Source organism: Mchenga conophoros, linkage group LG3 (assembly GCF_057382185.1).
Source record: "Mchenga conophoros isolate Kocher_MC1m ecotype Shallow Benthic linkage group LG3, M_conophoros_male_GT1.1, whole genome shotgun sequence".
NCBI classification, from domain to species: domain Eukaryota; kingdom Metazoa; phylum Chordata; class Actinopteri; order Cichliformes; family Cichlidae; genus Mchenga; species Mchenga conophoros.
The window spans coordinates 65,386,222-65,409,239 of record NC_140528.1 but is presented as its reverse complement, the minus strand read 5'-3'; the positions used below and the strand labels follow the sequence as shown (position 1 = coordinate 65,409,239).

Sequence of the window (23,018 nt, the reverse complement as noted above, 5' to 3'; positions counted from 1 at the left end):
GGAGTGGGGACCAGATGAGACAGAGCGGGGACCAGACAAGACAGGCGCCGGGCAGCTGCCGCTCAGCAGATTTCTGATGCCGGTGGCTCCCGGTCATCTCCACTTGCCTCAGCCTCAGCCTCTCAGCCTGACAAACCTCCTTCGACCGAGACCATCGAGGCTGTTGATGACCTTTGGCAGCGCAGCAGCGTAGGCCTCAATGTCGACCAGCGCCAGCGGTTGAGGTGCCTCCTGGACGAGAATGTGGACATCCTTGCCGCCAGTGACAAAGACTGTAGGCAGACGAGTCTGGTCCAGCACACCATCGACACCGGCTCTGCTCAGCCCATCCGTCTGCGCCCACACCGGCTGCCCCTCTCAAAACGGCAGGTAGCGGAAGAGAAGATCCGTGAGATGGCTGCGGCTGGGGTGATCGAGCTGTCCAATAGCCCATGGGCGGCACCCGTGGTTCTGGTGGGGAAGAAGGATGGCAGCCTGAGGTTCTGCGTGGACTTTCGCCGTCTCAATGCAGTCACCAAGAAGGACTCGTACCCGCTGCCGCGGATCGACGAGGCCCTAGATTACGTTACCGGCTCCAGTTGGTTCAGCTCCCTCGACCTACGCAGTGGTTACTGGCAGGTGGAGCTAGCCCCCAACGCAAGGCCTAAGACTGCATTCACCATTGGACAGGGGCTGTGGCAGTTCAGGGTCATGCCATTTGGGCTCTGCAATGCGCCAGCGACGTTTGAGAGGCTGATGGAGAGGGTGCTCGTGGATATCCCTCGTAGCCGCTGCGTTGTGTACCTGGATGACCTGTTGGTTCACGGTGGCGACTTCGACAGTGCACTGTCTCACCTGAGCGAGGTCTTGAGTGCCATTCGATGAGCTGGGCTGCGGCTCAACCCCACGAATGGCTTTTGGGAAGTCTGACCACAACACGATCTTCCTCATCCCCCAGTATAAACAAAGCATACGGAGGGAAGAAGTAACCACGAGGGAGGTAAAACGGTGGACTGCCCAATCAGAAGCTACGCTACAGGACGCACTCAACGACGTCGACTGGGACATGTTCAGAGCATGCGCAGTCGACATCGAGTTTACGGAAGTAGCAGTATGCTTCGTCAATATGCTAGCGGAGGAGATTATCCCCACTGCGAGAGTCACCACATTCCCAAACCAGAAACCGTGGATGGACAGATCGATCCGCACTGCAGTAAACGCCAGGACCGCCTCCTACAACGCGGGTCTCGCCACTGGCGATATGAGCGCCTACAAAGCGGCCTCATACGGCGTGCGGCGCGCGGTGAGAGATGCCAAACGCCGGTACCGGGAACGTGTGGAGTCCCACTTCCACCAGGGCGACACACGGAGTATATGGCACGGACTACGCACCATTACGGACTACAAAACCAGGGACACTGCGCTGATCAACGCTGACTCTGCATTCACCAACGAGCTGAATCAGTTCTACGCCCGTTTCGAGGTTAGCCAGGCGGCTAATGCTATCTACCGCCTGACTACCGAGGACAGTGACGTCATCAGCGAGAGACCGGTGACCAGCATTGCGGAGCATGACGTCCGAGCGGCACTGAGGAGAGTGAACACAAGGAAAGCGGCGGGGCCAGACGGCATCACCGGCCGTCTGCTGCGCTGCTGTGCTGACCAGCTAGCAGGTGTGTTCACTTACATCTTCAACGAGTCCCTGGCGAAGTCTGTGGTCCCCACATGCTTCAGAAGATCCACCATCATCCCTGTGCCCAAGAACAGCAAACCCTCATCCCTGAACGATTACCGGCCAGTTGCACTGACCTCGGTAGTAATGAAGGTGTTTGAGAGGCTGCTGAAGAACATCATCTCCTCCTCCATCCCAGACACCACAGATCCGCTGCAGTTCGCCTACAGATCCAACAGATCCACAGAGGATGCCATCGCCCACGTCCTACACACCACTCTCAGCCATGTGGACAAGAAACAGGGTAACTATGTGCGAATGCTGTTTGTTAATTACAGTTCAGCGTTTAACACAATAGTGCCCTGCAGACTGTTCACAAAGCTCAGGGATCTGGGACTTAACAGCCGTCTGTGTGCATGGGTGTTGGACTTCCTCACTGGCAGAACTCAGGTGGTGAGGGTGGGCAGGTGCTTCTCCAACAGAATCACCATCAACACAGGAGCACCTCAGGGATGTGTCCTCTCGCCACTGCTCTACTCCCTCTACACTTCAGACTGTGTGGCCATCCATGGCTCCAACACCATTGTGAAGTTTGCTGACGACACAGTGGTGTTGGGTGCCATCTCCAACAACGATGAGACGGCCTACATGGATGAAGTGAAGAATCTTGCATCGTGGTGCCAGGACAACCACCTCCAGCTGAACGTCAGCAAGACCAAGGAGCTGGTGGTGGACTTCAGAAGGGGTCAGCACAGAGACTACAAGCCCATTATCATCAATGGAGCTCCAGTGGAGAGGGTGCAGTCCTTCAAGTATCTTGGTGTCCACATCTCCTCAGACCTGACATGGGCTGCCCACATTCAGGTCCAGACCAAAAAGGCTAGGCAGCGCCTGTATCACCTACGACAACTGAGGAAGTTCAGGGTCTCTCCAAAGATCCTCAGGATTTTCTATACAGGCGCTGTGGAGAGTATCCTCACACAGAACATGACATCGTGGTTTGGGAACAGCTGTGTGAAGGACCAAAAAGCTCTCCAGAGAGTGATCCGTACAGCAGAACGCTGCTGCAGGATTGCTCTCCCCCCGCTTCAGGACACCTACACCAGGAGATGCCGGACTAGAGCAGCGCAGATACTGAAGGACCCGTCCCATCCTGGCAACAAACTGTTCCAACTTCTGCAATCTGGTAGAAGGTTCCGCATCTTCCGGGCAAGGACAGAGAGACTCAAGAGGAGCTTCTATCCCCAAGCCATCCGTGCCCTAAACACACACACCCGCCCTCTCACATCACATCATCTATAATTGACTGAGTCAGGACTCTTGCAGACACTAAACCAAGGCACAATGTACATTTCAATTCCTTTAATTTTAAATATGTTTATATTGTCTATCCTGTAAAATAGTCAGATGTCTATTCATATTAATGTACAGAATTCACCTGCTTGCTGCTACTGCTGCACATTCACCCAATGTATATACTACATACAGTGGGGCAAAAAAGTATTTAGTCAGCCACCGATTGTGCAAGTTCCCCCACCTAAAATGATGACAGAGGTCAGTAATTTGCACCAGAGGTACACTTCAACTGTGAGAGACAGAATGTGAAAAAAAAATCCATGAATCCACATGGTAGGATTTGTAAAGAATTTATTCGTAAATCAGGGTGGAAAATAAGTATTTGGTCACCTCAAACATGGAAAATCTCTGGCTCTCACAGACCTGTAACGTCTTCTGTAAGAAGCTTTTCTGTCCCCCACTTGTTACCTGTATGAATGGCACCTGTTTGAACTCATCATCTGTATAAAAGACACCTGTCCACAGCCTCAAACAGTCAGACTCCAAACTCCGCCATGGCCAAGACCAAAGAGCTTTCGAAGGACACCAGGAAAAGTATTGTAGACCTGCACCAGACTGGGAAGAGTGAATCTACAATAGGCAAGCAGCTTGGTGTGAAAAAATCAACTGTGGGAGCAATCATCAGAAAATGGAAGACATACAAGACCACTGATAATCTCCCTCCATCTGGGGCTCCACGCAAGATCTCATCCCGTGGGGTCAAAATGATCATGAGAACGGTGAGCAAAGATCCCAGAACCACACGGGGGGACCTGGTGAATGACCTGCAGAGAGCTGGGACCAAAGTAACAAAGGTCACCATCAGTAACACACTACAACGGCAGGGAATCAAATCCCGCAGTGCCAGACGTGTTCCGCTGCTGAAGCCAGTGCATGTCCAGGCCCGTCTGAAGTTTGCCAGAGAGCACATGGATGATACAGCAGAGGATTGGGAGAATGTCATGTGGTCAGATGAAACCAAAGTAGAACTTTTTGGTATAAACTCAACTCGTCGTGTTTGGAGGACGAAGAATACTGAGTTGCATCCCAAGAACACCATACCTACTGTGAAGCATGGGGGTGGAAACATCATGCTATGGGGCTGTTTTTCTGCCAAGGGGACAGGACGACTGATCCGTGTTAAGGACAGAATGAATGGGGCCATGTATCGTGAGATTTTGAGCCAAAACCTCCTTCCATCAGTGAGAACTTTGAAGATGAAACGAGGCTGGGTCTTCCAACATGACAATGATCCAAAACACACCGCCCGGGCAACAAAGGAGTGGCTCCGTAAGAAGCATTTGAAAGTCCTGGATTGGCCTAGCCAGTCTCTAGACCTCAACCCCATAGAAAATCTGTGGCGGGAGTTGAAAGTCCGTGTTGCTCGGCGACAGCCCCAAAACATCACTGCTCTCGAGAAGATCTGCATGGAGGAATGGGCCAAAATACCAGCTACTGTGTGTGCAAACCTGGTAAAGACCTATAGTAAACGTTTGACCTCTGTTATTGCCAACAAAGGTTATGTTACAAAGTATTGAGTTGTATTTTTGTTATTGACCAAATACTTATTTTCCACCCTAATTTACGAATAAATTCTTTACAAATCCTACCATGTGGATTCATGGATTTTTTTTTCACATTCTGTCTCTCACAGTTGAAGTGTACCTCTGGTGCAAATTACTGACCTCTGTCATCATTTTAGGTGGGGGAACTTGCACAATCGGTGGCTGACTAAATACTTTTTTGCCCCACTGTATATATATATATATATATATATATATATATATATATATATATATAATGTTTTTCCTCTACACCCCCCCCCCCCCCCCCCCCCCCCCCCAATTTTTTTGCACATGTCAAGGAGCGTGTCAGGCTACATTTCACTGTGTGTTATACTTGTATAACTATGCATGTGACAAATAAAGAACCTTGAACCTTGAACCTTGAACCTTGAATGCCGGCTGTTGGCGAGAGAGACCACGTTCTTGGGCCATGTGATCAGCGCTCGAGGTGTCGCCACTGACCCCGCAAAAGTGGCTGCGGTCTGGGACTGGCTGACTCCCTCGAACGTCCAAGAACTGCGGAGCTTCCTGGGCCTAGCCTCCTACTACCGTCGGTTCATCAAGGGGTTCGTGACGATAGCCAGCCCCCTCCACCGCCTGACTGACAAGGGACAGCTGTTTGGCTGGGGGGAGGCCTGTGCTGCGGCTTTTGCACAGCTGAAGGAGGCCCTCACCAGAGCCCCAGTCCTGGCCTACCCAGACGCCCGGCAACCTTTCATTGTGGACACTGATGCTAGCAATGTAGGAGTCGGGGCGGTCCTTTCCCAGCAACGACGACGGCCGAGAAGCTGGTGGAGGAGATGTTCGCCCGTTTTGGGGTCCCGGCTGAGCTCCACAGTGACCAGGGGCATAACTTCGAATCGAAGGTCTTCGGGGAGATCTGCCGGTGACTGGGGGTGGAGAAGACGAGAACCACACCGCTCCACCCACAAAGCGATGGCTTGGTTGAGCGCTTCAACCGCACGCTGGCCACCCAGCTCGCCATTCTCACCAGCCGCCACCAGCGGGATTGGGACCGACATCTGCCCCTGGTCCTTTGGTCGTATCGGACTGCAGTGCAGGAGTCCAGCCAGTGCACACCTGCCGCTCTGATGTTTGGACGGGAGCTCCGGACGCCTGTGGATCTGGTGTTCGGGCCCCCCCCCGAGCCGGAGATTGATGGTGGGCCAGAGATGGACTACTACAGGAGGCTGAGGGAGCGGCTGCAGGTGGTTCATGACTACACCCGCCAGGCCCAGGCCAGCGCCGGAGTATGACAGAAAAGAGCCTATGACACCAAGTGCCGAGGGGGGGTTTTCATGCCAAGGTTTGGGTGTACTGCCCGGTTCGCAAGAGAGGAGTGTCCCCCAAACTCTGCAGTCACTGGCAAGGGCCGGCGGAGGTCGTGGAGTGGCTAACAGACGTGGTGTACCGTATCCGCATGCCGGGCCCGGGACGCATGGTGGTGTTGCACCGGGACCGGCTCTCACCGTACCGACCGCTCGCTCCGGCAGACGCCGGGGCAGGGGATGATGGTGGCACCCCATGTTCTGACCCGAGTTACTTTTCCCCCGCCGGTCGTGACCGGCCGGTGCGCCAAAAGAAGGCACCTGGACATTTGCAGGACTTTGTGTGGGGTAATGGGGTCGTCGGGGACGACTGACCCCTTAGGTGGGGGCTATGTAGCGGGTCAGGGCTGTTCGGGGTTCTGTTTGTACAGTTATGTTTGTTTATGTTGCCATAGTGACGGGTGACACCCTCTTGCTGCTGTTGTTGCGCTGAGCAGTTAGCTAGCGGCAGTGTTCTTCTACGAATGTTAATAAATGGCTGTGCTCCCTGGCTAGCTCACGGGAAGCAAGACCAAACGATACCTCCGTCTCCTCCTTGTCTGAGTTCGCCACAATATGAAGTAGAACGAAGCAGGGCGAAACGTATCCTATGGATTTCATTTTTACACAGTACACAACTAATAGTATTGTATTTAATATACCTCAGTTTCAGGGACAAGCACTCAGTATGCTTCTTGCTCATGATTCAAAGAACCTCCTGCTGGAAATACTACAGTATTTGTGAGAATATGTGCCCTATTTACTTATAAATAGGGTTTCTGTTTTCTAACGACCTCCTATATGCACACTTAATCAAAGATCACACACTTGAAATAATGGAGTTTTATTTTATTCATCGGTAAGAAATGACTGTATCAAAAGGGATTTAAAACAAGGCTTAAATGTATGTAAACGTTGGCAGGAGTTTTCATGACGCATCAACGGCATTGGCAGCTGTAGGTGGAGCCTGTCTCGGTCAGGCTCTCAGTCCTCCGGGAAGTCTCAGCACTACTTGGATAACAGACATATGCTGGATTCCATATTCAGACAGCGGCTTCTTATCTTCATCCAGATTCTTGTCTGTGAATATCAGCCGCAGATTCCCATCTAACACACACACACACACACAGCGAGAGAGAGAGAAAGAGAATGAGAGAGAGAGAGAATGAATAAGAGGTAGAGTTTCTACTTTTTCTGCGTTAACGGTCTACTTCACAAAAACAATTTTATATATATAGCAAAACTATCCGAAATGCTCCTTATCAATCAATCAGTGAATAAATACAGCTGTATAATGTAGCTTACTCTTCGTTGGATCCTCTGTTAGTATGCTCATTGCTTAAATATATTAAAATCTTCTGCGAGCAAGAAATCCAAGTCTAAGTCTTCATCCACCACAGAAAATTACATATTATTTCAAAGGAAATTTTGAAACAATCTAAACAACATGAAGCCAAGATTCCGAAAATTACACTGTGCTCGTTCATCGTGTGGATAATATATAATGTAGGCTAATACAAGGCCAATTATGTATGTTTCACTTCTCTCGGTGTATTTACCTGCAGTCTCTGGAAACTTCTGTCTTATTTTTTCCCTCAGCTGCTCCACTGTCATGCTCTTGAACTGCTCCTCAGTGTTGCTCAGGTCGACGGTCACCTTCCCACCCCTTACTCCAGAAACCACGACCTGGTACAGCTTCCCCATTCTGTGCGCTCCCTCCGCTGCGTCTGCTGACACTATTAAGGTACTTCTGGGTCTGACGTCACAGGGCTGAGTATACTTTCAATTTCAACAAAAGGATTGTTTTTACCACTCATGCGTCTTTTTTTTCCTTTTTCAATTTTACACAGCTCTGTAAAAGTGCGTTAGATGTGTTTCGTTGTTCTTGTATCAGTGACAATAAAGATCTATTCTAGATATTTGTTGATATGCGGATGACCTTCGTTTATTCTACAAAATGCAAATGTAACTTCTTTGTAAAAACAAAAAAACGAGTAAGTAATGAAAAACAAACAAATCTTAAATATCTTTAAACGGTGTTTATGAGAAGCATTTACTATTGTCTACATTATAGCGCTTGTACAGCACTCAGCATTTACACACTAAATTGTCCTGTGTGTAAATACATTTCCTTATTGGACGTCACACTCTATGATAGCTGGAAATCACCTGATATCCCAGTTTATGATGAGTGGGCGTGTTTGTTTACCAGCTTTTCGGCTTTCGTACGCATTTCATTAAAAGTCAGTGTTGCAAAAACACTCCATAAATGCTACTGTAAAACACCGTATTCATTTAAAAAAAAATTTTATTTATTTATTATTAAATAATGTTTTAAAACATCAAAAAATCCTTCAAATTAAAACAATTCAATAAAAAAAAGGAGTACATAAAAAAGCTTTAAATAACTGCTTCCCTCATCATCAGTGCTAAAGAGTAAATAAAGTGAAATACAGATACAAGAAGACAGACCTGCTACACAGCGCTGTTTCACGTGACTTCTGGTAACTGCTGGGGGAAAGTGAAAGTTAAAAACAAATCTTGGTGCTGTCAGTGGTGATAACACTGTAGCCTCGGTGTTCACTTCATTTGACTGCAGACACAGAGTTTGTTCATCAACGGAGAGGACGGAGCAGAGCGCTTCTGAGCTAAAATGACCGAAGAGAAAAGATACGACCCCAGAGACACGACGCTGAAATTCGTCAACAGGCCCGATGATCTGGATCCTCTACGTAAGAAATACAACTGTTTAGTTATCGTCACTGAAGCCCCTTAATTCTGCTCTTTTTAATAACTGTGCATGATTTGATTTGGAATTATTATAATAAATCCACTGATTTAATACCGGGCAGGCTGTTGCCTATTGCACACTGTTGAGTTTACTGTTCGCTGCGCGTATTGTTGTTCCTCTCAGCTCCAGAGGAGGGAGACCAGGGTCTCAGAGCACAGATGTCCTGCGGCCATGCAGTCACCCCGGAGTCGCTCACTGGGTGGTGTCGCAGCCTGTTGGATCAGGTACTTTCCAGGTTCTGAAGAAAGTCATTGTTTTTATGCAGTTTTACTTTTGGTTTTTTTGCCTAAGCTTGAGCAAGAAAATAAATGTCTACATTCCTGCAAGGTTTTGGTTTCGGTCTGTATTCAAGTTTCATATTTTACATTTTTGCTTTTGGATTTATAATATTAAACAGCCAAATAAAACTACAATATGATAGATAGGGTAGATCATTGGATGTTTAAAAAAGTTGTCACTCAAATTTACAGACACTACACTACAGATACAGGCCTCGGTTAAAGGATTCTCCACTGACCTGCTGGCTTGTAATATAGTGTGTGTGTGTGTGTATATATATATATATATATATATATATATATATATATATATATATATATATAGAGAGAGAGAGAGAGAGAGAGAGAGAGACAGAGAGAGAGATATGTACATCTTGATGCTGTGTCAATGTTTAGAACTTGTTTCTACCAAGAAGATCAATCAGGTGTCCTTACATCTTTAACATTTCAGGGCCAGTACAAATTTAAGTGCCCAGCTCTAAAGAATGGTACGTTGCATAAGTGTGATGCAGCGTGGTCCTACCAAGAGGTGCGCAGGCTGGCAGTACTGACAACAGAAGAGATGGAGTACTTTGAAGAGAACATCGCCCTCCTAGCTGCCACAGAGTACTGTGAATTTAAAACTGTAAGTGTCCAAGTTAACCTCATTTAGTCAAGAGTTTAGAAGAGAATGGTTGCTCCTACAAAACAAAAAACAATATTTGGGGATAAAATTAAAACCACCTGTGCTGTCAAACAGAAGAATAGGATAAAGAAGGATAATATCAGTCCCATCAGTTTCAGTCATGTGATTCTAAATTTAAAAAAAAAAAGTTTGTATCCAAAAACACTGAACTTCTTTAATATTTGTCATAACAGTGTCCTGGTTGCAAAACCTATGTGGAGAGAGAGGACCTGACCAACCTTAATGTTCAGTGCACAATCTGCACAGCTGACAAGAAGAAAGTGTACCATTTCTGCTGGCAGTGTTTGAAGCCATGGAAAGGTAGCGCTCCACGCTCTGACCGCTGTGACAACGATGGATGCATCAATCATGACCTTGAACTTCTCAAGAACTGCAAGACTACCGCTCTCCCTCAAGTTCCAGGGGTCGATGCCTGTCCCTCCATCCGGGCCTGTCCCACCTGTGGTCAGAGGGTGGAGCACGACAAAACAGGCTGCAAGAACATCATCTGTCCTCGCTGTCAGAAAGAGTTCTGCTTTGTGTGTCTGAAACTCAAACCTGAGTGCTTGAAGACAAGTTCTTACTTCATACCCTGCAGTGATGGTGTGGCTCCCAGACAAACATCAATACCCGTGTGGCGCAGAAACTAAGACACAGCATGCTCTCTGAGTCATTACACATTATCCTTCTGTCCTGTTTAGACCTTTTAATCCAGAGATTTTAATTGAGAGCATTGAGAGAAGCCAAAGCTTTTACAGCCTGACTTGTTCATGTGCATTAAACAGTGGTAAACTATGTTTGCTGTATTTTTTTTATGTTGTACAACAGACTTTCTGAAATAGTTTTCTTTGAATTAATATCTGTTAAAAAATAGTTAGTCATTGATAATCAAGTCACGTAACAAATCATCCCTGTAAATAAACAGAATATGCATTCAGTGTTTGACACAAAAAATACATGTATATATATAAAACACCCAGCACGCCCCTGCGGGCGGTTTATCCTTCAAGCTCGGGTCCTCTACCAGAGGCCTGGGAGCTTGAGGGTCCTGCGCAGTATCTTAGCTGTTCCCAGGACTGCGCTCTTCTGGACAGAGATCTCCGATGTTGTTCCCGGGATCTGCTGGAGCCACTCGCCTAGCTTGGGAGTCACCGCACCTAGTGCTCCGATTACCACGGGGACCACCGTTACCTTCACCCTCCACATCCTCTCGAGCTCTTCTCTGAGCCCTTGGTATTTCTCCAGCTTCTCGTGTTCCTTCTTCCTGATATTGCTGTCATTCGGAACCGCTACATCGATCACTACGGCCGTCTTCTTCTGTTTGTCTACCACCACTATGTCCGGTTGGTTAGCCACCACCATTTTGTCCGTCTGTATCTGGAAGTCCCACAGGATCTTAGCTCGGTCATTCTCCACCACCCTTGGGGGCATCTCCCATTTTGACCTCGGGACTTCCAGGTTATACTCGGCACAGATGTTCCTGTACACTATGCCGGCCACTTGGTTATGGCGTTCCATGTATGCCTTGCCTGCTAGCATCTTGCACCCTGCTGTTATGTGCTGGATTGTCTCTGGGGCATCTTTACACAGCCTGCACCTGGGGTCTTGCCTGGTGTGATAGACCCCAGCCTCTATGGATCTTGTGCTCAGAGCTTGTTCTTGTGCTGCCATGATTAGTGCCTCTGTGCTGTCTTTCAGTCCAGCTTTGTCCAGCCACTGGTAGGATTTCTGGATATCAGCCACCTCCTCTATCTGCCGGTGGTACATACCGTGCAGGGGCCTGTCCTTCCATGATGGTTCCTCGTCTCCCTCCTCTTTCTTGGGTTTCTGCTGCCTGAGGTATTCACTGAGCACTCGGTCAGTTGGGGCCATCTTCCCAATGAATTCTTGGATGTTCGTTGTCTCATCCTGGACTGTGGTGCTGACACTCACCAGTCCCCGGCCCCCTTCCTTCCGCTTAGCGTACAGCCTCAGGGTGCTGGACTTGGGGTGAAACCCTCCATGCATGGTAAGGAGCTTTCTTGTCTTTATGTCAGTGGCTTCTATCTCCTCCTTTGGCCAGCCTATTACCCCAGCAGGGTACCTGATCACGGGCAGGGCGTACGTGTTGATGGCCCGGATCTTGTTCTTACCATTCAGCTGACTCCTCAGGACTTGCCTGACCCTCTGCAGGTACTTGGTGGTTGCAGCTTTTCTAGTGGCCTCTTCATGGTTTCCATTCGCCTGCGGGATCCCCAGGTACTTGTAACTGTCCTCTATGTCTGCAATGTTGCCTTCTGGTAGTTCAATCCCCTCAGTTCTGACTACCTTCCCTCTCTTTGATACCATCCGACTACACTTCTCCAGTCCGAACGACATTCCAATGTCATTGCTGTATAGCCTGGTAGTGTGGATCAGTGAATTGATGTCTCGTTCACTCTTGGCATACAGCTTGATGTCATCCATGTACAGGAGGTGGCTGACAACTGCTCCGTTCCGTAGTCGGTATCCGTAGCCAGTCTTGTTAATGATCTCACTGAGGGGGTTCAGGCCTATGCAGAACAGCAGTATATATATATATATATATATATATATATATATATATATAAATATGTGTGTGTGTGTGTTTGTTAACCAGTTTCAGCTGCTTTGGTGTAAATGAAATTAACAACAGGTGCTCTAGGAGGGCCAACAATGAGACAACCACAAAATGATGGGAATGATATTACAGGTGGAGGCCGCTGATATTTTCCCTCCTCATCTTTTCTGTTTTTTTGTTTTTAAAAACTGGTTTTCATTTGGCTAGGGTCAGTGTCACTGCTGGTAGCGTGAGGTGATACTTGCACCCTACAGAGACAGTCCAACTTCTCCCGTATGACACAAAACTACTTTCCACTGCCAGAAGGTTTGCTGTGTCTCCCAGCACAGTCTCAAGAGTAGGGGTGTCCAACTCCAGTCCTCAAGAGCTACTGTCCTGCAGCTTTTAGATGCATCCCTACTCCAACAACGTTCAGTCAAATGGTTGGATTACCTCTTCAGCATGCCATCAAGTTTGGCTAAGGCATGATAACAAGCTATTCATTTGATTCAGGTGTGTCGGGAACAGAATGCATCTAAAAGCTAAAATCAGAAACAGATTTCTTGTCGGTGGCCTTAGGACCTGACGTCCTTAGTGGGTCCTTTGCTCACAGCCTGGCATTGTGTACTCTGAATGGTTTTTGCCATTAAATACCAGAATACTTACAAAGTGATTTTTCTAAACCATCTCCTTTTCAAATAATTCCACTATGATTTCACTCCAGATGTACCCATTATTCCTGTTGTTCTATCTTCACTAGCTGACTGACCCATGTTTGTGCTGAAAAATTATAGGAGTCAAAGTAAAATATTGAAATGCATTATTTTCTCTTTTTTATCCCATTTATTATATTTCAATAAGGAAGTAAAATATTTTTAAGTAATATGTATTGAATTCACATTCATGTAACCATGTTAACTTTATCCTGAATAATTTTCCTTCAACTCAGCCCTTGTCACCAAAATTATTTTTTGTAAATTTGTCAAATTTAAGTTTAAATCTGATCTCAACTAGGTCAATTTCTTATTGTGTCCAGAGATAAAGCCATAATACAACATATGGACAACATTTTAGCCCTGATTGGAATCAAAACAGTGCTGTAAAACATGCATTTTATTTTATTAATTCAGAGCCAAAGTTAAGCAAATCAATATATAAATGGCAAAGAAATGGCAACAGATGAGCTCAGAGGGCTCTGCTGAAGAACACAATATGTCGCAATGCTTTAAAAGGAAATGAACAGCAGATTGAAAAGTAATTAAGTAATACTGCAATTAAAATCAGGCATTAATATAAACACACAAAAGTTTACACTGAAATATTTTTAACCAAACAAATGTGAAAATAAAATGAAATAGATGATACACTACGAGACTGTATAAAAAATGAAACAATTTGGTGTAGCATTTAAAAATTTTACACCACATAAGTCCTCTAATAAATTGTAACTTAAGCATTTTGCATTAACAGAAGTAGTTGTTAAAAAGAATGAAAAAGAGAGAAACACAATGCTAAAGCTACATTTTTTAAAAACAACAGTGGAAAAATGAGCAGTATTATAACACTGTAATTTTAGTATCAATCATATTCATGAATGAAAATTTGTATTTGGTTGACATTTAAAACGTTTTGTCCAAAGTGAACTGTACATCTATTTCAAGATTTAAACTTCTTCTAATATTTCTTTGACTCTCTATCCATTTTGTCATGTCTTGTGTGGTTTCATCCATAGTTTTCTTTATGATGATCTTTGTCTGACTGTCGTCTTTACAAGCACTATCAATTTCTGTATGTTCTTCGTCAATTACTTTAACAATAGGACTTGAGTTCGTTGAACCACGTCCTCCTTCTGTAAGTTGCTGAGTTCCAGCTCTTGCTTTTGGTTGAAAACACTCCAGTTCTATATTTTCATCACTACCTCCTTCCTGCTTCTCTGTTAGTCTTTCCTTTGTTATCTTATTTCCCTCACTCTGATTCAGTTTGGTGTCACGTTCATTTTTCTGTTCTTTGCTCTGTATCTGCACACCACCAACACTTTGTGATGTACAGGTAACACTGATAATCTTCTCAGCTGTTTTCTGCCCTCTACCATCTAATCTCATGCTAACCTCATGCTTCACAGCTTCACTGTTGTCAGGATTTTCAATGGTGATTTCACTCATTTGAATGCATTTATCAGCTTCTTTCGTGTCTTTCCTGTCATCCCTCACACTCCTCTGTTTTTCTTTATGTGCTGAATGTTTAACATCATGATCACTGACTTTACCCATCACATCTTCTTCTATTGGTTCATTAAGAAACCTGCTAATGCGCCTCTGTTCACTCATCTGATTATCTTTGGGTATGATTTGTATTCTGTCACTGCCTGTTTGGGTGTCCTGAGATCCATGAAAGAGGTCATATCTAGTTAACAGGTTTCTTTGTCCTGTCGTTACTTTATCAGCTTCGACACTTATAGATTTAGAGCTGTAATCATTTCCAATATTTTGTCTACCTCCCCCATATTCTCCAGTATCCTTTCTAGAATCGCCTGATCCTTCACCACCCTGATAATCTGTGTCGCTTTTATGGTCTGCTGTCAGGGACACCCATTTGTTGTCAGTCTGTTTATCCGTCTCTGGTCTGAAGTCCATCAGTTCCTTCTGTCCATCATTCATCACATCTTGTTTGTTAAGATGACCATGTACAGCAGGGTTGTCATTGACTTCCAGGTTAGCTTGATCTGCATTCTTATGACTCTTGACATTTTCCATCTCCTTGACCTCTTCACCAACATTGTCTGAGGGATGAATTTGAAATTTGTTATAAAAAGCATTTCATGCACACCAACAAAACATTATTGGACAGCATTATAAAAAGATTTGTCCTTACATTTCTTCTCTCTGTAAAAAAGAAGATATGCATTTTCAGATCTAAAGAAGAAAAGAAATTAATTAAATTTTCAAATAAATCAAAATATGTAGCTCAGGCTTCAATACAATGGTTTGAAAAGTATTCATATTCCTTGAACTTTTCCACCTTTTGTCACTTTACAATCATAAACCTATTTGGATTTTATGTGATAGTCCAACACAAAGTATCACATAAATTGAGAAGTTGAAGGAAAATGAAACAAGATGTTCAAACGCTTTTGCAAATATAAATCTGAAAAATGTGGCATTCATTTGTATTCAGCTCCCCTGATTCAATACCTTGTCAAACCCCTGTCACTGCAATCAGAGCTGCCAGATTTTTGGGGATATGTTGTACATCTACAGACTGCAATCTTTGCCCTTTCTCCTTTGCAAAATGGGTCCAGTTCAGTCACATTAAATGGAAAGCAACTACAGTCTTTAGGTTTTGCCACAGATTCTAAATAATATTTAGGTCTGGACTTTGAGTGGGCTATTCTAAACCATGAACATGCTTTGATCTAAACCTAAACCAGTGTGGGCTGAGGCCTCCTATTGGGCTGCCATGGTACTGCAGGCAGGCTGCAGCGATAACAGAAATTCAGTTTGAAATTACTCATTCGTGTACTGTTACATATTTATATACAGTGGCATCATTAGACCTATTTTAGGGGTGCTGAAGCCTCCCTAAAATATCCTTAAGCCCCCCTAAATAATTTGGTGTTTAAATTTTTTTTTTTTTTTTTAAACACTTGCTCTAGTTTTTTTTGTTTTTTTTACAGAAATTGCAGACAAATTCACTATAAAGACGCAGGAATATGAGTTTAAATAAATAATAATATAAACCTGTCAATATTCACTTAGATATGATCTTAAGTCTCTTGGTCCCTAACACTTTACAGTGTTAAGGTAGGGTCAGTGCTTTGTTATCCAATCCGTTCCAGTTGTTCACAGGTAACGCCCACATTACTGAAAATCCAGTCCATGTTTTCACTGCTACTTTACAGTCCGCTGGATCTACACCTGCAGACATACTAGCTCACATACTGCACACAGAAAGACAACATGGATATACGCAGGTTTTTCAAGAAAGTAAGTCTTCATCACTGTTGGTAGTAACAATTAGTTAGCTCCAGCCTTTCTGTCACTTGTTTTAGCTCTGAAAGATTGAGCTGAGCTCATTCAGGTATGGTTATCATCAGTGGAAATAATAAAAATACACTAATAATAATCACTCCTCCATCCCTATTAACCTGTAGGAGTCAGGGCAGAGGAGTACAGAGAGTGAGAGGGGAGAGACCTCTACTGGAGTAGTGAGTCAAGGAATTCACACTGTTAGTTAGTTACTAGTGTCATTGTATCTGAAATGACAAAGTCTAAAATCTGTGCCATCATGGCAGATGAGGCAAGGGATGAAAAGGCAGAGCAGTTAGCGGTTTGTGTCAGGTATGTGTCAGAGGGGGCAGTGAAGGAGCGTTTCCTAGCACTTGCAGAGATAAAATCATTTGATGCCCAGTTCATTGCAAATGAGCTTCAGTAGCAGATCCAAAACAATGGTCTTGCAGAGCTTAAGTGTGTAGCACAAGCATTTGATGGCGCAGCCGTTATGAGTGGCTCCACTGGAGGTGTACAAGCACATTTTAGAAGGCTCTATCCTTAGGCTATCAATGTGTATTGTTATGCTCATCAACTCAACCTGGTTTTGTGCAATACTTGCAAGGCTGTCCCAGAGGCTGTGGAGCTTTTCAGCTTGTTGGAGTGTTTGTATTCTTTCTTTGAAGTTTGTGTTTCTTTCTACTTCTACTCCACGGTTTGGATATTTCTATTCTTTGCCACTTTGCAAAACAATTTATTATATAAAACAATTTTCTGGCTTACATGTAAGGCCAATTTTCACTCATTTCATTTGTAGGACACAAGATCGCAAATGTTTCCTGCGCTAATTTTTGACACGGTATTATTTCTGATTAAGTACCCTTTTAATAAAGAATGGATGAAATAAAAGTTTTTGCATCAGCAGAATGGCATAATATAGTTTTTTGAAATGAGGTATAGTGCATTCAATTCAATGCCACTGCATTCACATGGATATCTACAGTACGCACTCGTGCAAAATCAATAAATATTCGCAAAAAAAAAGAAAAAAAAAAAGAATGTGGATATGAGAAAAAGACAAAAACTTACTTCTCAGTGTTGTCCACCTGGAATGGTTGATAATCAACCTGTGATGGAAAAAGCAAAGCAACATATGATGCATCTCTTTCTCCTCCTCTGTAATACATAACTGTACAACATGGCTGTTATGTAATATGTTTTAGCAACAGTGAAGAAAGGACTAACAGTCTTACCTCTGTGACTCCAGCATCATCGAAATTATACCATCTGTCTCCGTGTTCCTCCTCGATCTTGATTCTTGCACTGTAAAGTCCACTTCTCAGATCACCAACATGATCCACAACTGCATAGAGTTCATATGTCTGACTCTGATCAGCAAAGAAAGAAATGACAGCCATGAAAATGAGCAAAGAAAATTAAATGGATATTGATTAAATATTAAAATATACTGTTATACATACGTCTGGTATCTGCAGGGTGTAGGGAACCTCCACAGCACAGCTGATTTTGACGTATGACATGTCATGATAGCTGAACTCAAAGCGCTTTAGAAGTAGAGGCAAAACATCTGGATGATGCTTCATTACATCTTTCTGAATGAAAAACATCAGAATATGTCATTATGTTTTTTTTTCATTATAACATTATGAAGTAATAATTCTACAATAACAAAATCAGCTAATGTGCATAAATCAGAAACAACTTTTCTCTTTACTTACAGTAGTAGCATCAACTTTGTCATCACACTGGTCACAGTACATCTGATTTTCTCCACTTAATTCTGTCATTCTGAAAAACTCGTCAATGCCATCCACCTGGAAAATGCACACATTTCATTTTATTCCTTAATTCCCTCTGACATAAACCTGCTGACTAGTTTCATGGATGTACGGTATTCATAAATGTTTTCTCAAGAAGGAATGTGTCTAACACGAGACAATTAATTAACCCTTGAGTCTAACTTCCTTTTGAAAGAGATCTGAGAGAAAGCAATAAACCCTCACTTTAGTAACAAACTACACAACCAGCACACAATTACTGGTGTCAGTAGGCATTCAGACTGCAGACTTCTGCATCAGCTGCAGCTCATTTATAAAAAAAATCTGTAGCTGATAACAAACCATTCCAGTTCCTTTGTGTTACTTAGAAAGAGACAGGGTTGGACTTTAGCACCCCTGTTATCATTGTGGCCTACACTGTTCTGAGTTGTGCTACTACTCTCCCCACCCCCACCTTCCCACGCATGTGGATTTAGGGCGGGAGGTGTGTTCTTAGATTTATGACATGGTCTAAGGAGCTTGTAAAGAAAAGCGTCTGGACTTCTTTAAGTTGCTTGAAGACGTTTCACCTCTCATCAGAGAAGCTTCTTCAGTTCTAGGGTCAACAGATACAGAGAGTAGTGCTACTGTAACTCAGACAAACTCACTGTGATGAACAACTGAATGTAAAATAGCAGCAATCCTACAGAGAGCCTGATTGAAAATGCTGGTTTAAAGATTTATAACACATTAGTTTGCATCTGACTGTGCTTGGCCTCGTAGTTTAGATCAGCGGTTCTCAAAGTGTGTGGCAGAGTTCTGACAGGTACAAGTTACCTGGCAGATAAGTTTTGCAGACTTCATGTTTAACATCTGCGGCTGTCGACTTACACACGCAGCTGCAGCTTTTCGGCTACAGCCTACACACATCAACAACAACAACAGGACCCAGTTCATTCTGTTTCAAGCCGGCGAGGCATGATTGGGGATGCCGCTCAGGTGTGTCCGCCTTCCCCGCAACCACGCAGCAGACCACACCCCACCAAAGCTCTGCAGTCAAAAACAGGCTCACTACAGCCAATAAGAGTGAATAGTATAAACTCTCAATAAAGTCTATATTTTTCATCTGTGTTCACAGGTTTCTGGATTTCTTTTTCTTTATAAGACTAAGACTGAACTTTATTTTTGTTTGTCAATTTTCACATTCTGTCTAACTTGTTGCTTGTTTGAAGAAGTGGTGCAGACTAGTGAAGCGGTTTAGTGACAAAAGTTACAAATAGTTGTTTGAAATGAAAGTTATTTGTTTAAAACAAGTTACTGAAGGATTCATTGTGAATTTATTAGAGTTTATTATCTAAATAAAGTTGCAGTTAGGCTTTTCTGTCATTGTTTTCATTAGATGTGGTGTGAAAACATTTCTTCAAAGTCAGAGAACCCCTGGTTTAGATCAAGGAACTGTGAAAGTAGTCCAGGCCCTTTGATCACATTATGGTTAATTTTTGGTGGGGATGTACCAAGTGTGGCAAGAAACAGGTTTGAATGTGATGATTAAAAACTGTTCATGTTTATACTGTCTTGATTTTAAATAGTTAAAGAATAGGTATTCTTTCTAAATATATGTATTTTATTTTATTTAGAACTTTAGTTTTGGATATTCATCTTTAAGTGGGAGATATTTATTTTTCTTTTGTTTTCTAGAAAAATATTTTTCTTCGTTAGTTTTTCTTAGTTTTTCTAAAGTATGGCCAACTAATCTGCACTGTAATTATGACTATGAATAAGCCACTGCTGTGAAGTAAAGGGAATAAAAACTGGTGAAAAGCCACCGACACGCTCAGGGGCAAAAGTTAAACCAATTGAAAGTGTACAATGGAGGGAATAATTACTGGGTGCCCTGCTGAATTGCTCACTTTCAAAGAAATGAACAGTCTCAAATGGAGAGAGACAGAATATAAACCAAAAATCCAGAAAACAACTTTTATTTGCACTGTATAGAGCGAAATAAGAATGTAGTCTGCAAACCAGCCAAAATTCTGGCTCCCACAGTTTGTAATCTGTGTGCCACACGGGTACACAGCCAATCAGTGAATTGCAGATACTCCTGGTCTCAGTATAAAGCTCACCTTTTCACAGAATCTGTTTGTTTCATTCCAACATCTCCACCACCATGGGTGAGACCAAAGATCTGTCAAAGGGACAAGACTGTAGATCTGCATAAGGTTGGAATGTGCTACCACACCATCAGCAAGAAGCTTGGTGAGAAGGTGACAACTGTTGGTGTAGTTTTGCAGAAATGGAAGAAACATAAAATGACCATTGGTCGCCTTCAGTGTGGAGCGCTTGCCTCATATGGTGAAGATGATCATGTGCCCAAAAGTACACAGGAGGAGCTTGTTAATGATATCAAGGTAGTTGTAACCACAGTCAGCAAGAACACCATTGATAACACACTAATGGCATAATGGACTAAAGTCTTGCAGCACCCAAAAGCTCCCTCTGATCAAGAAGGAGCGAGTACAGGCCCATCTTTAGTTTGTCAGTGACCTCTAAATAATTTAGAGAAGGTTTAGGATAAAGCGCTGTTGTCAAATCAAAACCAAAATCGAGCTCTATGGCATCAACTTGACCTGCAATGTTTGGAGGAAGAGGAATGCTGAGTATGGCCCAAAGAACATCGTGCCCTACAGTCCAGCACGAATGTGGAAACATTATGCTTTGGGCTGTTATTCTGCTAAGAGTACAGGATGACTCCACCGTATTGTACCTTCGTCCCTCAGCCAGAACACTGAAGATGGATCCTGGATGGTCTTCCAGTATGACAATGACTCAAAAATACAATCAAGGAAACAAAAAGAGGAGCTAATGAAGAAGAACATTAAAGTCATGGATTGGCCTAGCCAGACCTCAGTCCTTAAAATCTGTGTAGGGAGTGCTAAGTGGCAGCCAAAAAACAAACAAACAAACAAACAAAAAAAACAGGATTATGAGAGTTCCTGTAAAGAAGAGTGGGCCAAAAATCCTCCTGAGACATGTGCAAGCCTGGTGACCAGCTACAAGACCCTAAAACTTTTATGTCATGTGTTTTTATGAATTTTTGGTTAACATGTTGTCTCTCCATGACACTACCACAAAAATTAGAGACTGTTCATTTCTTTTTAAGAAAATCTTCAAATTCAGCAGGGTTTGAAATTTCCCCTACGGTATATATTGAAAACAGAAACATGCTCAGAGGTTTGAGGCTTGTCAGATCCTTACCACTCTGTATCCTTCACTTCCTTTTGTGTCAGTGCAGGAATCCACCAGTGCAAGAGGAAGATGCCAGAACGGTATATCTATGTCAGTCTCTACCAGGCATTTACAACAGGTGGTCTTCTTTGCCAACATGCCATGGAAGATCTGAAAAACAAATGAACACAAACCTGTTAACATCTATTATTTTTTTCCATCCTGCTTATAGTTACCCTTTGATGAAGACTGTACCTGTGATGCCTGAGGACTGGTCAGTGTTAAAATCTTCTCAAAGTACTCTGCAGCATCATGCTGTTCATACACTGAGTGCAGAGATGTTCAACAAAACAAGTCAACTATAAAAATGTTTCTTTAACTATGAACTTTAATTATGGGTTATGAATGCAACACTTCAAATGCACAGGTGATTTACAGAATTCAAATGTTTTGTTGTCCTGTGTGTTAACATACTGTACCATTGTCAATGCCCAGCTTCTTTATTAATGCATCCGTCTTTGCAGTATGATTCTGTAAGTCTTCAAACAGTGCTTTAAGATGTTGGTCAATAAACTGAGAATTTTCATTGGTGTGCCTAAACAAAGACACTGCTGGTCATGAGTGATACAAAACTCAGTTTTAAACTGCTAATCTAGCTGACATGAATACATTATAGTGCATGACAACGGACAACAACAAACCTCATCACAGCTTCTCTGAAGTCTTTGGTCATAAACAGCACCTGCAGCACACTGTTCAGATAGCATGTTGCTGCTCCTTTTGCCAAGCCATGGTACTTTACATCCGCTGCTGGGGAGAGATTGTTATGAAAGCATGCAAGTAGCAGAACTGCTTTCATACCATAAGCATGGATTATAAAACAGCACAGACAGCGAGTAGTTGCACCCGTTCATGTTTTGCACAATTTACTGTTTTGTAGATTGAATTTTACGAGAAAAGTGTCAAAATCTCTGTTGATCAGTCCACATTCTAGTGAATAGACTGCTTAGTATTACATTTTTAAGACCCAGTTTGCTGCAAAAGAGGTTGAGGACACTAAACGCACTGCACCTACCTGCAAGGTTAAAGGTTCCGTCGAAAAACTGTCGACCCGTAAAATTCATTTTCAGTCACTTTAGAACCTCAGTCCCGTTTTACGCCGCCAGCGGCCACAAAGACACGGCTGGTTAACAGCAAAACAGTCGCAACGGTTCCGTAAATACCTTTTCTACAAATGCACTAATGCATGTGAGCATGCATTACGATTGCAACTTCGAGACACTCCCTGAGATTCTTCACGCACAAGAGGATTAAGCTGTTTTCACGTCCAGTTAAGTCGAAACTGTGGAAACAGTTTCTGTTTGACCTGTTCGTGCTGTATTCAGGGTACACCGGAAAAAACAACTATTTCTATTAAAATAAGCGTCACATGACCGAACAATGTTATCCTCTCCAAAAGGTAGTGGGCACTGCACCCTTAAATGTGATATTTAAAAAATATGAACCCGTAGTTATTTAATCAGAAATAAGAAACCTGTTAATATGTTACATGTGTACCGATTCTAGAAGGAAGGCGGGATAACTGAACTCTGAAGCAAACAATGCATTCCTTTGGAATACGTCAGTCATCTATTTTTAATTCAGAAAGTGAAGCAATCACTGTTGGCACAGGGTGTTAGTTATTAGAGATGTAGAGCAGGTAAAGCAATGACATTATCTACTTGTTGTTCGGGTTACTACACAGTACACCAGTAAAAACAAATACTTTTATGCAATTTTCTTTTATGCCCATTTCTGGGAAACACTGCTGCTGTATGCTGAAATGTATATAGTAATATATAGTGTATAATATATATAGTGATATATACTGGGGGACAATAC

The 23,018-nt window shown here is 43.4% G+C and overlaps 3 protein-coding genes across 5 annotated transcripts; 1 reads left to right on the top strand and 2 right to left on the bottom strand.

Annotated features, from left to right (window-relative positions):
- Positions 1-6,702: 6,702 nt before the first annotated feature.
- LOC146580139 (uncharacterized) lies at positions 6,703-8,480 on the bottom strand. Its single transcript, XM_085266784.1, has 3 exons — positions 8,331-8,480; positions 7,418-7,637; positions 6,703-6,965 (listed from the first exon to the last, which is right to left on the bottom strand). The coding sequence occupies exons 2-3, from the start codon at positions 7,560-7,562 to the stop codon at positions 6,835-6,837; spliced, it is 276 nt and encodes a 91-aa protein (XP_085122910.1). The 5' UTR covers positions 7,563-7,637; positions 8,331-8,480; the 3' UTR covers positions 6,703-6,834.
- Positions 7,585-10,545, top strand: LOC146580138 (putative E3 ubiquitin-protein ligase RNF144A-A). Of its 2 annotated transcripts, XM_085266770.1 has the most exons (5): positions 7,585-7,602; positions 8,458-8,590; positions 8,773-8,873; positions 9,379-9,552; positions 9,786-10,545. In XM_085266770.1, exons 2-5 carry the CDS (start codon positions 8,512-8,514, stop codon positions 10,239-10,241), a joined length of 810 nt encoding a protein of 269 aa, XP_085122896.1. In that variant the 5' UTR covers positions 7,585-7,602; positions 8,458-8,511; the 3' UTR covers positions 10,242-10,545. The 2 variants fall into 2 exon arrangements, with proteins under 2 accessions (XP_085122896.1, XP_085122895.1); XM_085266769.1 differs by lacking the exon at positions 7,585-7,602 and having other exon boundaries at positions 8,355-8,590; positions 9,786-10,544.
- A 2,707-nt stretch (positions 10,546-13,252) lies between these two features.
- Positions 13,253-22,604, bottom strand: LOC146580137 (uncharacterized). 2 transcript variants are annotated; one of them, XM_085266723.1, is made up of 11 exons: positions 22,213-22,604; positions 21,839-21,947; positions 21,617-21,732; positions 21,393-21,463; positions 21,168-21,308; positions 17,874-17,969; positions 17,616-17,747; positions 17,388-17,522; positions 17,224-17,261; positions 15,020-15,060; positions 13,253-14,927 (listed from the first exon to the last, which is right to left on the bottom strand). In XM_085266723.1, the coding sequence occupies exons 1-11, from the start codon at positions 22,259-22,261 to the stop codon at positions 13,768-13,770; spliced, it is 2,088 nt and encodes a 695-aa protein (XP_085122849.1). In that variant the 5' UTR covers positions 22,262-22,604; the 3' UTR covers positions 13,253-13,767. The 2 variants fall into 2 exon arrangements, with proteins under 2 accessions (XP_085122849.1, XP_085122850.1); XM_085266724.1 differs by having other exon boundaries at positions 21,839-21,944; positions 22,213-22,603.
- Between the last annotated feature and the right edge of the window lie 414 nt (positions 22,605-23,018).

Excerpts from the sequence above, each read along its gene's own strand:
- LOC146580139 (XM_085266784.1), bottom strand. The coding sequence starts at position 7,562 with ATGGGGAAGCTGTACCAGGTCGTGGTTTCTGGAGTAAGGGGTGGGAAG. Across the intron at positions 6,966-7,417 it reads GAAGTTTCCAGAGACTGCAG|ATGGGAATCTGCGGCTGATA; the intron begins GTAAATACACCG and ends TGTGTGTGTTAG.
- LOC146580138 (XM_085266770.1), top strand. The coding sequence starts at position 8,512 with ATGACCGAAGAGAAAAGATACGACCCCAGAGACACGACGCTGAAATTC. Across the intron at positions 8,591-8,772 it reads CGATGATCTGGATCCTCTAC|CTCCAGAGGAGGGAGACCAG; the intron begins GTAAGAAATACA and ends TGTTCCTCTCAG. Across the intron at positions 9,553-9,785 it reads AGTACTGTGAATTTAAAACT|TGTCCTGGTTGCAAAACCTA; the intron begins GTAAGTGTCCAA and ends TTGTCATAACAG.
- LOC146580137 (XM_085266723.1), bottom strand. The coding sequence starts at position 22,261 with ATGAATTTTACGGGTCGACAGTTTTTCGACGGAACCTTTAACCTTGCA. Across the intron at positions 17,970-21,167 it reads GAAGTGAAGGATACAGAGTG|GTGGATGGCATTGACGAGTT; the intron begins GTAAGGATCTGA and ends TGCATTTTCCAG. Across the intron at positions 14,928-15,019 it reads TTTTTACAGAGAGAAGAAAT|ACAATGTTGGTGAAGAGGTC; the intron begins GTAAGGACAAAT and ends TTCATCCCTCAG.